The sequence below is a fragment of the Mauremys reevesii genome, linkage group 16 (genome assembly GCF_016161935.1).
Source record: "Mauremys reevesii isolate NIE-2019 linkage group 16, ASM1616193v1, whole genome shotgun sequence".
Taxonomy (NCBI): Eukaryota; Metazoa; Chordata; order Testudines; family Geoemydidae; genus Mauremys; species Mauremys reevesii.
Window position 1 is genome coordinate 31,973,850 of NC_052638.1, and position 13,195 is coordinate 31,987,044.

The 13,195-nt window shown below is 42.4% G+C and overlaps 1 protein-coding gene across 17 annotated transcripts in view; it reads left to right on the plus strand.

Annotated features, from left to right (window-relative positions):
* Positions 1 to 465: 465 nt before the first annotated feature.
* WWOX (WW domain containing oxidoreductase) overlaps positions 466 to 13,195 on the plus strand; it is a 635,942-nt gene continuing 623,212 nt past the window's right edge. For 4 of the 17 annotated variants that reach the window (XM_039503875.1, XM_039503880.1, XM_039503879.1 and 1 more), the window contains exons 1-4: positions 468 to 1,025; positions 4,042 to 4,106; positions 5,836 to 5,893; positions 10,560 to 10,738. In XM_039503875.1, coding sequence (XP_039359809.1) covers positions 919 to 1,025; positions 4,042 to 4,106; positions 5,836 to 5,893; positions 10,560 to 10,738 — 409 coding nt within the window. In that variant the 5' untranslated portion in view covers positions 468 to 918. Of the gene's footprint in view, positions 1,026 to 4,041; positions 4,107 to 5,835; positions 5,894 to 10,559; positions 10,739 to 13,195 lie in introns of all 17 variants that reach the window. The other 13 variants (XM_039503885.1, XM_039503888.1, XM_039503886.1 and 10 more) reach the window with 8 other exon arrangements.

The window sequence follows — 13,195 nt, forward strand, 5'->3', positions numbered from 1 at the left end:
GGAAATGGCAAATGTATTTCTAGCCCAGTAAGGGCAAGGTTATGCAATGCTGGCCTGGCACCTAGAGAAACTAAAATGGGCAAATGGAGCAAAAAGTGGTCAAGGCCAAAGCCCTGGTCAATGATTTTTCCTTCTAACCAAAAAGCGATTAAATAAATAATCAAGTAGCGTAAATCTGTGGCACCCACTAGTGTACAAAAGTTAGCAAGCTCAGTGATCCTCATCTGTGTGTTCAGAAAAGAGCACTGAAAAATGATCAGATGCCAATGGGCAATTTGGAAACTATCGTGTTTGATTATTTAATGCAGTGGGTCTTGGTATTTTCCAATTGCACCAATCCACCATATACAAACAACCAGCGTCTGAATCCCCTAACTGATGAAACTGGCTTAAAATGAGGATTTCTTAAGTGCTACAATTGATTTGGGTTTTTGAACCTTTAGGCTCCACTGACTTCACGCTCTTCTCCGCCCTCACTCTGTAAGGAAGGCGGAGAGAGTCGGGCGACGTCACGATTCCAGCCTGAGCTCGCGCTTTCGCACAAACGCTGAGCCGCCCTGGAGGCACCGGCGTGAGCGCTGCAGGCGCGCTCGGGCAGACTGTGAGCCCAGCCCTCACGCCGCAGCGCCCAGGAGAGGCGGGCTGAGAATCGCGGCTTTACAGCCAAGGTGCCTGCAGGCTGGGGAGCGCCCGGGGAGCGTGTCTATTTGCGGGAGTGGGGCTCCCTGCGCCCGCCTCTCCCAGCCCGCCGCACGCACCGCACCTGCCCGGCGCGCCCCTCTCGTCCGGACTACATTTCCCAGGGGGCATCGGGCTCCCCTCGCCACCCGATTGGCGGAGCCCACCGGAAGGGGCGGAGCCACGAAGGGAACGGGCCGGTGGCGGTTGCTCTGGGGCTGGCTGGATCCTCTCGGCCCAATGGCTGCTCTGAAGTACGCGGGGCTGGAGGACACGGACAGCGAGGAGGAGCTGCCGCCCGGCTGGGAGGAGCGGACCACCAAGGACGGCTGGGTTTATTATGCTAAGTAAGGGGGCGCCCGCCGCGCCGGGACCCTGCTGACCCCTCTTCCCCCCCCCCGCCCCGGGTATGGGGGGCACGGAGCTGCCCGTCCCGGGTATGGGGGGCACGGAGATGTTCCTCCCTCTCCCGCCCGTGGGATGGGCAAGGGCATGGAGCTGCCCGTCCCTCTCCCTCTCCTGCCCTGGGGATGGGCGAGGGCATGGAGCTGCCCATCCCTCTCCCTCTCCTGCCCTGGGGATGGGGGAGGCACAGGGACACAGTAGCTGCCTTTTGCATCTATCCTTGCTGCCTTTCCTAGGTGAGGGCTGCTTCTTCCTTACACAGAGTAGCACTAGCATAAGCTGGGGTGGGGTAGAGAGGGTGATAGAGCTCTATATGGAAGGGAGGGAGGGAGGGTGGGTCATGAGAACTGGACTTAGTTAAGTCACCTATTTCACTGCATGTCAGTTTCCTGATCTGATACTTACCTCATGGGGTGTTGAGGTGATAGATCTACTCATGTGTGTGAGGTGCAGTAAGGTGCTATGGTAATGAAGGGGGAAAATAAATACCTTGGATACAGAGAAGGGAAGGGGTCAGGAATGCCCTACACATCAGGGGAGACTGGGATAGGGGGAATGGGATAAATTCTGCTTTATATGTGGGGATCAATAAGTGCAATACTAAGTACATGTAGGTGTAGCTGTAGTCTGTTACCTGGTAAGTGGTAACGATAGAGCGCTACATAAAAGGGGTAAAACTCCATTGGGAGGGCTGTAACACAGGATGTGTTTGGGGGAATATTGCTGTACATTTTTTGGGCTGAGGATATAACTTTTTCATATATTTGTGTATATATACGGGGGCAATAGTGTCCTACATAAGGGATCATGGTGCTCTCAATTTTGTCCTGGGCAGGAGGAGAGGAAAAACAAGTTCCATAATATTCTGTGTGTGGGTGGCTATTGGAAGTTATAAATAGGTGTGTAGCTCAGTCTGGATGTTGAGGTTTGCCAGAGTTTTGGCTGGGTGATTCATGGGCCCATAGCTGCCACCCTGTGCCATTATGAAAATGTTAAGCCTAGACATTGCCATATTCTGGGCATTTAGCAAGAGCAGATGCACTACAGGGCTGACTTGTGAGAGGAATTTCCCTGCTTTTCTATTAAGGCTCCCTTAAATGGAATGGCAGTGGAGTCAATCTGTATTGAAGTCTGAATGATGGCTCCGGTTATAATGCTAGCATGATCTCCCTTTGTGGAAGGAAAAAAATGTAGCGGCAGTGTTTTCTCCTATGTACTGTCAGATGACTTCTCTTCTCCCTACTTCTGCACCCCCCAGTGCACTTCCTAGCTTGTCCAGCATGTGAGGAGAATTAAAAAAAAATAAAAATTCTTCTCCACAAACTAAATTATTCTGTCTAGATTTTAACTTTTCCTTTATTCCCACCAACTTCAGTGAGCCCAACTTTTGGTAATCATTACTAGCATGTTTTTCAGTAAGATCCTATGCATGTCATCTCTGTCAGACATAATTGTGCTGGCAAAAGCCCCTAGTGTAGAGTGAGAAGACTTCAGTTTTGCTGCCATAGCTTATTTCTCTCGGGAGGCTGTAATAAGCCATACCACAGTGGCTCTCAAACTTTTTTACTGGTGACCCATTTCACATAGCAAGTCTCTGAGTGCAACGCCCCCTTATAAAATAAAAGCACTTTTAAAATATATTTTACACCATTATAAATGCTGGAGGCAAAGCGGGGTTTGAGGTGGAGGTTGACCGCTCGCGACCCCCCATGTAATACCCTTGCAACTCCCTGAGGGGTCCAAACCCCCAGTTTGAGAACCCCTGCTATACCAAGACTAAGTACAGCTTCGCTGATATAAGCTGTGGCCACACTAGGAATGCTTTCCTGCTGTGGGATACTGGTATAGCTATACTGGTAAACCATTCCTAGTATAGATCTGGCCTGTGTGTGTGTATATATCTATATATAGATAGATATAAAATGTTTGTGTGTATATATACACACACATATTTTATTTTATTTTTTTCAATAATTTAAAACAATATGCTAAACCACAGGGGAAGTACCTTATGCAAAAGAATTCACTCAGTGGGTCAGACTGTTAGCTAGTGTTGGGTATGGCAATGTTTTTTTTTAAAAAAGGCTCTGCATCCTCACAGGTCTTGCATGCTCAGGGCCTTATTTATTCACAGTTCTTCCTATAAGTTTACTTTGTCAATAACAAGCTGATGTTGTAAGCATGGGTCTATAATCTATATACTTTAATTTGGCCCTGCTTGTTTACCTGAGCTCAAATGTAGAAAGCTAAGTGGTATTGTTAGATCTGTTCAAATGAATATTTTTCAATTGAATAATAGCTCTAGATGGGATATAATGCCATCTTCCACCTTATTTAATAACTAACTAATGAATAAATCAGTGGTTTGAAGACTTGCTATGACTTTCATTTGCTAAGGTGGAAGTTCTAACTCTTTTACATCACATCTTACATATGAAAATTACTTGGGCAAAACTTTGAAAGGGATTTTTGTGACTTCAAAGTTTTCTATTATGTATTCCCATTGGAATCCTGTGGATCCCATTCATGGTTGCATGTTTCGTGCTCTTCCCCTTAAGGCCAGCGGCTTTTGTACGCAATTTCTGAGTCTGTTAATGTTGCTCTTTAATCGTCCAGAGGGGTTGTTTGCTCCCTGCCAGCCTGAGAAATGAGACTTGGATCCAAACTTGTGTTTGAATTGTAGTGGCTTCTGTTCTGTGTGACTAGGTTTTTCTCAAAAGCCTGGCACCATAGAATCTAGTTACCTGAGGCAGCACTCATGAAACTTCTTTTAAACGGAGGGGATATTATTAATATGTAGGGGGAATATATTTCTTTCCTCAGAGGTTTACACCACAGAAAGATATAATCAGATTGCAGCAGGAACACTACTATGGTGATATATTGTATTGAAGGTAAATAATAGAAATGCATCTTTATGCTACTCTTTAATTGTCTTTTATTTATTTTTTTAAACAGTCATCTTGAAGAGAAAACCCAATGGGAGCATCCTAAATCTGGAAAGAGAAAACGCATTGCAGGAGGTTTGTGTTGGGCTTTTGTAACACAGTAAATTACAAGTAATGATCAGAACGGATGGAGGATCTAGATGGCCGATTTATGCTGTATTTGGCCCCAATCCTGTCAGCTACTTTATATAAGTAAAGCCCTGTTGATTCACCAGGGCCCGACATGTTTGCCAGGGGTCTGTGCATGTGGATTAGTTTGCATGACTTTATTTCTACATAAAGGCAAAGAATAGGCAGAAGTGCTAAGGTCTTCTATTTACTGTCCTTGTAATGGACGCAGAGACTCATGGCAAGATTCGTAAATTGCGTTATGGCCCCTTTCCGCCACTTGGGTGACACAAAGGGTCCTTATTTCAGATGTAAATGCCAGCAGAGAATTCTGCTTGTGTAGGGGGAATTCCCTGCCAGTGCCAGGGACTGTTCCATGTCTCCCACACCTGGGCTAGGTAAGTGTCAAGGAAGGAGTGGGCAGGAAGAGAGCGCGGCAGAACTTCAGTAATCTGCCACTGGGAAAATGCCCATTTAAGGACCTTCTGTCAGTGGCTCAGGTTAGAGTGCTTTGAGAATCAGGGAACCCAGACTGGCTCCCTGAAACCTCCCTTCCCCTGTGGTAGCCCAGCTCCAGCACTGGAGAGAATAAAATCCCTCGTTTACTAGTATGATCTCATCTTGCTTAGCAAAAAGATTGTTGATCAGGGGAAAGCTTCAATAAATATAGAGGATAAATAAAAACAGTGCATTTTAAAGGAGGCAAAGTTATATATACAGAAAAACAGCCCTGCATTAAGACTAGATGATGCATATTAACATTTTCAGTAGATTAATATTAAAGGGATATTCGTAACTTTTTGGTTGGGGCGGGAGGATGAGAGCATTATAAATAGGCATGCCAAGGAGGGACTCCATTACTAAATTTGAGGTTTTTTATGTGATCTTTTATTGTGTCAGTAAAATCTTTAAAGCCATTAAAGAAAGGGATAGGTTGTTCATGTGCTGCTGATGTCTCATGTTTCATATATTGTCAATAACGTGCACATACCTAATTAGAATGTTTTCAGTATATTTGAACTGCCACCCTGATGAATTACAGCTCATATTTTCAGCCAAGTTTAGCTTCTTTGAAATAGCAGGAAAATTCCTTGATTTAAACATTTTAATGACTATTTTATAATAAGATTTGGAAAATATTCTGTTATACTTTTTATCATTTCTTTCCTTTAACAACATATCACCTCCTATAACAGTATTGTCTGTCATACACTGGGGCTTATTCACATGTTCAGATATGTAATGTGCATTATATACAATATTGCAGAATCCAGTATTATGATAGCTGCTGTACTTGATCGTGCATTCACACCAGCTCTGCCCAAAATGCATGGGACATGTGCAGCATATTACAAGGCAGGATCAAACCATGTGAGTTTGTACTGCAAGTAAAGTAATTTGTGAAAGGATTACTAGCCTCCTGCAAACATCTCTATATCCTTGTTAGTAATGACCATATGCCACACAATATTATTTATTCTAGATCTTCTGAATATTATACCTTTCATCTGAGAACCTTTCCTTTGTTTTGATGGTTTGTGAGCAGTTCTTGTTTTTAAACTTAGCTTCAGTGTTCAAGTCAAGCAGGTAGGAGTACTAGGGATGGAAATGCTTGTATATATTTCCCATATTCAGCAATGCCAGGAATTCAAACTTCCTGTAGAAAAGGCTTTGAGATATATTTTCTGTATTCTAGATCTGCCATATGGGTGGGAGCAAGAAACAGATGAAAACGGACAAGTCTACTTTGTGGAGTAAGTACTTGAAAACATAGAACATGAATGAATAGGAAGGATGATGACATATACAAGATTTCTGATCAGTCAAGTGAGTTGCAATGCTATGATTCTTTGAGTTAAATACACAGAAACCAGTAAACAACAACTTAATATTTTAAACTTTTAGGCATGTAATAAATCTCCCCTCCCCACCAATTTAGTAAATTGTTTCATGTAAACATAAGTATAAACTTGCAGTGCAGAATTGAGAGCGACTTAAACTTAATTCTATGACACAATACAGTAACTCCTTGCTTAATGTCTTAGTTATGTTCCTGAAGCGAAATGATGTTAAACAAATCCAGTTTCCCCATAAGAATTAATGTAAATGGCGGGGTTAGGTTCCAGGGAAATTTTTTTCACCAGACAAAAGACTATATTTTATATTTATATATATATATAAAATTGTGTGTATATACATATGTATACACACACACACAGTATAAGTTTTAAACAATTTAATACTGTACACAGCAATGATGATTGTGAAGCTTGGTTGATGTGGGGGAGTCAGAGGGTGGGATATTTCCCAGGGAATGCCTTATTGCTAAACGATGAACTAGCACTCGGCTGAGCTCTCAAGGGTTAACATGTTGTTAATGTAGCCTCACACTCTACAAGGCCGCATGAATGGAGGGAGGGGAGACAGCATGGCAGAGAGAGACAGAGACTGTGTGTGAGAGAGACGCGCATTGCTCCTTTAAGCACGCTGAGCCCACTCTAAGTACATTGCCTTTTTAACTAGATCAGCAAGTTGAGACAGCAGCTGCTGCCAGCAAGCTCCCTCTGTCCTGAGCCCTGTCGTGTGTCTGTCCCCCCCACCCCCAGCTCTGTGGATGGGGTAAAGGAGCGGGGGGGCGGGGGCCATCCTGATATTAGCACCCTGTCTGCGCTCCCCCTCCCCCTGCCTTGCACAGCAAGCAGGAGGCTCTGGGGAGCAGCTCCAAGGCAGAGGGCAGGAGCAGCACATGGCAGTGTGGGGAGGGACAGCTGAACTGCCTGACAATTGATAGCCTGCTGGGTGGCTGCAACACAGGGAATTTAGGGGAGCTGCCGCTCCACCCTGGTTCCAAGCCCTCCCCAGCTAGCTCCAAAGGGCTGCTCTTTCTGCAAGCAGTAGACAAAGCAGGCAGCTGCCAAACAATGTTATAAGTGAGCATTGTGCAACTTTAAACAAGCATGTTCCCTAATTGATCAGCAACATAACAAGGAAGCAATGTTAACAGGGACGACTTTAAGTGAGGAGTTACTGTAATTGTGATATCAATAGATTTCCAGCATCCTCTCCCAGCTAAACAGAAGGTGGAAAGAATCTAGAAACAAATTTGGGAAATAATAATAATGAAATGAGGAATAATGGAGTGATTCAAAAGATAACTCCATATGAAGATTGGGTTCCCAAAGAGAACACCCAATGATATGTTAATATCCTCTGTTGTAAAGTCAGGAGAGAGAGAATTGTGAATTCTTCATACAACAAATTTTGACTGTGGTAGACCAAAATTCCTGCCTCTTCAAAGTGTGAGTAGGTGAGGCTCTCTCTTCTTAGCCAGAAAAGTAATTTAAGAAATACAATAGGAACTTGATTTCGTGATCTCAGCTCAGAAAGGATAATTATATGGATCAGTTTTTGTAAAGCAAAGCCTGTTTCACACTTTCTACATATGACTTTGCTTATATGGACCGCCAAGCTTCCATAATTGATTGGTCTGTTTTTGCAATATGCTCAAAATGTGTTGGATGCTGTGAAAAACAGAAGGAACAATCCCTGCCCCAGAGAGCTTACAATCTAAAAGATGTAGGGCATCGTGGGGAAGTTAAGAGAGGTTGAACAAGGGGCAACAGCAGGAGGGGTGAGGTCATAGGAGCAGGAAGAGGAAAGAGAGGAAGGAAGGAACGATCATAAGGAATACTGAGTCTGGCTTTGAATAGACATTGGTAGAGAGGAGAAGGGAGGTAGTTTCAGTAAACAATGAATCAGCAGAGAGGGAAAAATATTTGCAGTCCATACTGTAGAATCTGTTCACACAAGGGGAGCACAGGTGTTGTGAAGATCATTGATCAGAAATGAGTTGAGAATTTTTTGACAGAAAATGCAGTTTCTGCAAAACAGAATTTTTCCACGGAGCAGGTGGGGGAAATTTTTTTTTTTTTTGCCAGACTTTCTTTTTTTTTCCATTGGGGAGGGAAATTTAAATGAAGTATTTCATTTAGGGCCAGTTCAACCCAAAATAGAATACTTTTTGTTGAAGATTTATTGAATTGAATTTTTTAATCAGTTCAATAAAACATCACATTGCATTTCTATTTCAGCAGATTGCTTTATGGGAGTTATAGTTCAAACCCCGGTCTCTCCTATGGGCTGGGCTGAGCTCCGCTCCCTGGTGGACTGTATCTCCCATAATCCAATGTAGATTTCCCTCTGATCAAGTTCTGTGTGATTTACCATGGGAAATGTGGCCTGGATAGGGAGCCTGGCACAGAGGGGAGAATGGGGGCCTCAGGTTTCTGAAATGCAATTCCCAAGAGTCAAAGCATTACAATAGGAAAATGCAGTTTAATGTTAAAGTGACTCAAAGTGAAACATTTCTGTTCACTTCAATTTCAGGAATGTTAAAATGTTTGCATTAAAAATCATAGAATATCAGGGTTGAAAGGTACCTCAGGAGGTCATCTAGTCCAACCCCCTGCTACAAAGCAGGACCGACACCAACTAAATCATCTTAGCCAGGGCTTTGTCAAGCCTGACCTTAAAAACCTCTAAGGAAGGAGATTCCACCACCTCTCTAGGTAACCCATTCTAGTGCTTCACCACCCTCCTAGTGAAAAAGTTTTTCCTAATATCCAACTTAAACCTCCCCCACTGCAACTTGAGACCATTACTCCTTGTTCTGTCATCTGGTACTACTGAGAACAGTCTAGATCCATCCTCTTTGGAATTGTCTATCCACCTTATAGTCTATTCATCCAGCCCATACTACTGTAACTTTCCGGCAAGAATACTGTGGGAGACCATATCAAAAGCTTTGCTAAAGTCAAGGAATAACACGTCCACTGCTTTTCCCTCATCCATTTAGTCTCTTCTGAACTGAAATTGTTGTGGGAGTTTCTGTTTCGTGAAAAATGTGGATATTTCAATTGAAATGCTGGAATTTCCTTTGGGACAGAAATTCTGAATTTCGTTTGGCTCAACTGCTCTGCCAGGTTAGTCCTGCTGTTCCTGGGGAAAGGCTGCGACCAAGGATGAAGATACTGCTTCTGTTCCTCCTCCAGCTTATTTGGCTGTGGAGTGGTGGTGGATGCTGCTACAGTTTGAGTCCAGAGGTATAGCCCTTTGGAGCATTGGCAAAGTTCTCATTCATTTCAGTGGGGTCAGGACTCAGCCTGCGTCCTGCCCCATTGCTTGTTAGCAGATCACATGGAAATAAAACTGACTCAAGCACATCTCTCCCTCTTTTTGGATAATATCTCCCATTGTGCAACAAAGTGGAACTGCCATTTCTTAACAAGGGGGTGGAGGTTTTGTAGAATACTGAAATATTGCCTGAAAGAGCTGTCAGCAATGGATGCATATTTCACAGTTCCTTTGATTGGATTAAGGTGTGGTTAAAGCACTGGAATTGGAGCCACCTGTGATCTGAGTTTTAGTTGCAGATCCTCCACAGACTAAACTTCTTTTGACTCACTTCTGGTTCCCCCCTCTGTGAACTGGGTATCATAATCCTCATATACTTTATATAGGTGTTGTGAAGCTTAATTTGTTAAAGTTTATGAAGTGCCTTGACCGCCTCAAATAGAGTGAAGATGAAGATAATTTTGCACTTAGAAATGCTAAATATTATTACACTCAAACATCACTTAAAAGCAAGCAAAACATTTGGGAATGACTGGCTGTGAAGAGTAGAATGCAGACAGCAAGCATAAATGAGATGGTGAGCATTGGGAAGTAGCATAAGTGATCCTATATTGGAATCAGTAGGCACTTGACTATTTTGTTTCTATTCTTTGATCTTAAAGGCCTCCAACTTGCAGCAGTAATGGGAAAGCTAGATTTCACTTCAGCCAAATGATGACAGCATTAGAAGAATCTGAGTTCTCTGTCTTTCCACTGGTCTGTAGTAAAGAGTAGCCGTACAGCTCTCATGAGATTGGACTGTTTGGGTATGGCAATTAGCAGTAGGAGACTGCTGGTCTACACTGGGAACTTATATCGGTATAGCTATGTCTCTCAGGGGTACGAAACATGCACACTCCTACAAGATGTAGCTATACTGACCTAACCCCCGGTGTAGACAGCGCTAGGTTGAAGAATGGAAGAATAATTTTTTTGACCTAGCTACTGCCTCTCGGGGAGATGGATTACCTAAGGTGACCCGAGAACCCTTTCCGTTTTGCGGAGGTAGTGTCTACACTGCAGCAGTGTTTCAAATATAGATGAGTCATAACTCTTAAACGGCTTTGTCCCTGAGGTAAAAAGGAGAGAATAAGTCACATGTTCTGTTATTAACATTCTTGGTATTAATAAGACATGCTTATTGTAGAAAATTGGCAACACTTCAGTGTTTCCCTAGAGCTTGCAACCTTACTGCACAGCATAGAAGAAACAAAAATTATTTTGAAATCTTGTTTCTGATTTTTACAGCCATATAAACAAAAGGACTACGTACCTTGACCCCAGACTGGCATTTACAGTTGAAGATAATCCAGTGAAGTCTACGACTAGACAGAGATATGATGGAAACAGTACTGCAATGGAAATCCTTCAGGGTCGTGATTTGAGTGAAAAAGTGGCTATAATCACTGGAGCGAATTCTGGAATAGGTAGGTCAATGTGACACTTAAATGAGTAAAATATTATGGTTCATGTAGTTGCAAGTCGTTTTGACCTAACATTGGTTAGGTATATTTAAAAATGTACATTCACTCTTTAATTCTGGATTGAATTGACATCCATTATTACGAAGATTAAGTTGCTTGGAGAATTAGTTCCCCCAAATCATCCTGATCATTCATCTTCTACAGTAGTTGGTTGTATGGTGGCATTGGAATAGGTGTAGCCAGTGTATAGTTAAGGCATTTTTTTAAGTTACTGATTAGTTTTTTTTTTTAAATAATTTTTGATGAAGTTTAAGAAGGGCTTAATTACTTTTCTCTCAGAAGAGGATCCCATAGACCTCAGTCTTCCCCCCGCCCTAGCCACTACCTTGGTTTGAGTCATTGCCACTGTGATTGTAGTAAAAGTAAACTGTACAGGACATCTCTTCTGTTTGATTTTTTTTTTTTTTTTTTGGAGGAGGAGCCAAAGTTGCTGAGACACAGTTAGATGGGGATTAGGTATTAAACTTGGTTCTCTCTCAGGCCTGTGCAGATAATCCACTGAGCCCTCCAAAATTTTATCTAAAATTTAAATTGCTGTTCGTCCTTTTTTGTGGTCTACCTTTTGAGTTGTAGAACCATCACAACTGTAGTGGAAATATCCTTATGCAAGTTATAGCTATTGTTTAAAAACAGAAGCAGATTAAATCAAAAAAAATATTTCAAAGATTGCACCTTTTGAAGGACCCATGGCCAGCTTGGAACTCTCTTGAACAATGAAAGGATTTTTGGACCAAGTGTCAGTTTGAATTTCCTTTGGTGCAGTTCGTCCTTAAATCATTTGAAAGGGAACATTCTCTGAAATAATATTTTCAGGCTACAAGAAGTTCTAAACTTTTCTTATTGTCAGTGTGTCTTGTTAAATCTGTTTTTGGGAGATTTTATATCATTGACTGAATAGCTTTAAATTTATGTAAACATTACCAGAGCTTGCAATACTACTCTAAATTGGCTTTACCTAAATGCAGCAAATTTGCTTATATAATTATTAAATAAATTTGTTTAATCAAATGGTGCACATTTTAAAGTATGTAAAATTTGGGGGGATAAATCAATCAAAGCTTCTCCTGCCCCCCTTTAGAGTATTTTTAATTGAGTCCATTGCTAATAATCTGAGACTGTGTATCTCAGAAATAACCTGGCTCTTCTCTCTCTTAACCTTCAACCAGGTGAGGTTAGTCTCATCATGTGAACATGTTGAGTAAAACAGTGTTCCACGCTTCTATAGAGATACTATAGTCAAAGGGTTTAACACCTCATCCAGATTTGTGATGCCTGTGAAAAGTAATTGTTACCTTGAGAGGATGTCTGGATTTGTATTGTGGTTCCTCTTCCTTTTCCCCACCCAATTTGCAGTTCTGGGTGGTCATAGCTAAATACATGCACTGCGGGACTAAGTGCTTGCTACCAATGGCTACTATATACTGAAAGCTACAATATGTTAACCTATCAAGCTAACAGGAAACTACTTCAGAACCCTGTTTATCCTATCCTCCGTTATCTGGTTCTCCATATTAACCGAACTACCAGCACGCACAGGTCCAGAAGTGGGCGATCTCTCCTTTGGCTGCTAGATGGCGCTGTAGCCTCGCATTTGCCCATTCTCTGCATTATCCGAATTTTTGATTATCCGATCGGGCCCTGGTCCCAATTAGATGGATAAATGGGCTCTGCTGTATATTAAGAGGCGAATAGAAGCATAAGTGGGTATGCGAGACAAGGCAGGAAGTATTTGCTGACTGTTTGAAAATCTGAGTATTTTGTTTTGCGGTTTGCTCATTTTTATTTTGAGCGTTTTCCTCATCGTGGGAAATAGCCAAATAAATAAGGCTCCCTGTCTGACTGGAAAATTAGTATTAATTACAAAAGTGCATCTGAAAAGGCTGCACAGAATAATTGGCATTCAGCACTCTCTCACCCTCATAGAGCAGACTTCTCAGCAACTCAATTGTACCTGGATGATCAAGACGCCACCTGTTTTACACCCTTTTGTTTGTTTTAAAGCCTCTGCAGCAGTCAGGGTAATGCAACAAATGACATTAGTGGCATTAATGGAGTGAACGAAACATTGGGCCTGTACTGCTTCAAATTGTGACAATATAAGGTTCAGAAAACTTGAAGTCCAGATGGTTTTTCTCAGTCGAACTTGAATCATATGTGAATGCTTGAGGTGAAGACATGGCCTATGAGCCTCAAACTTCTCAGATGCCGTAATGTCTTCAACATCACTTTAGGTTCCATCTCTACGTCCAGCACCAGTTACCAACTGCCAGAGAGCAAGATGTTTCAAGGGTGAGGCCATTGGGTTGGGACTTGGGTACAGGGGGATCAAGTAGAGTCCTGTGCTGTTTGGGCACCCTGAGTTGTCCTGATTTTGTGAGGCCTAAGTGTGAGGCTTGCTTT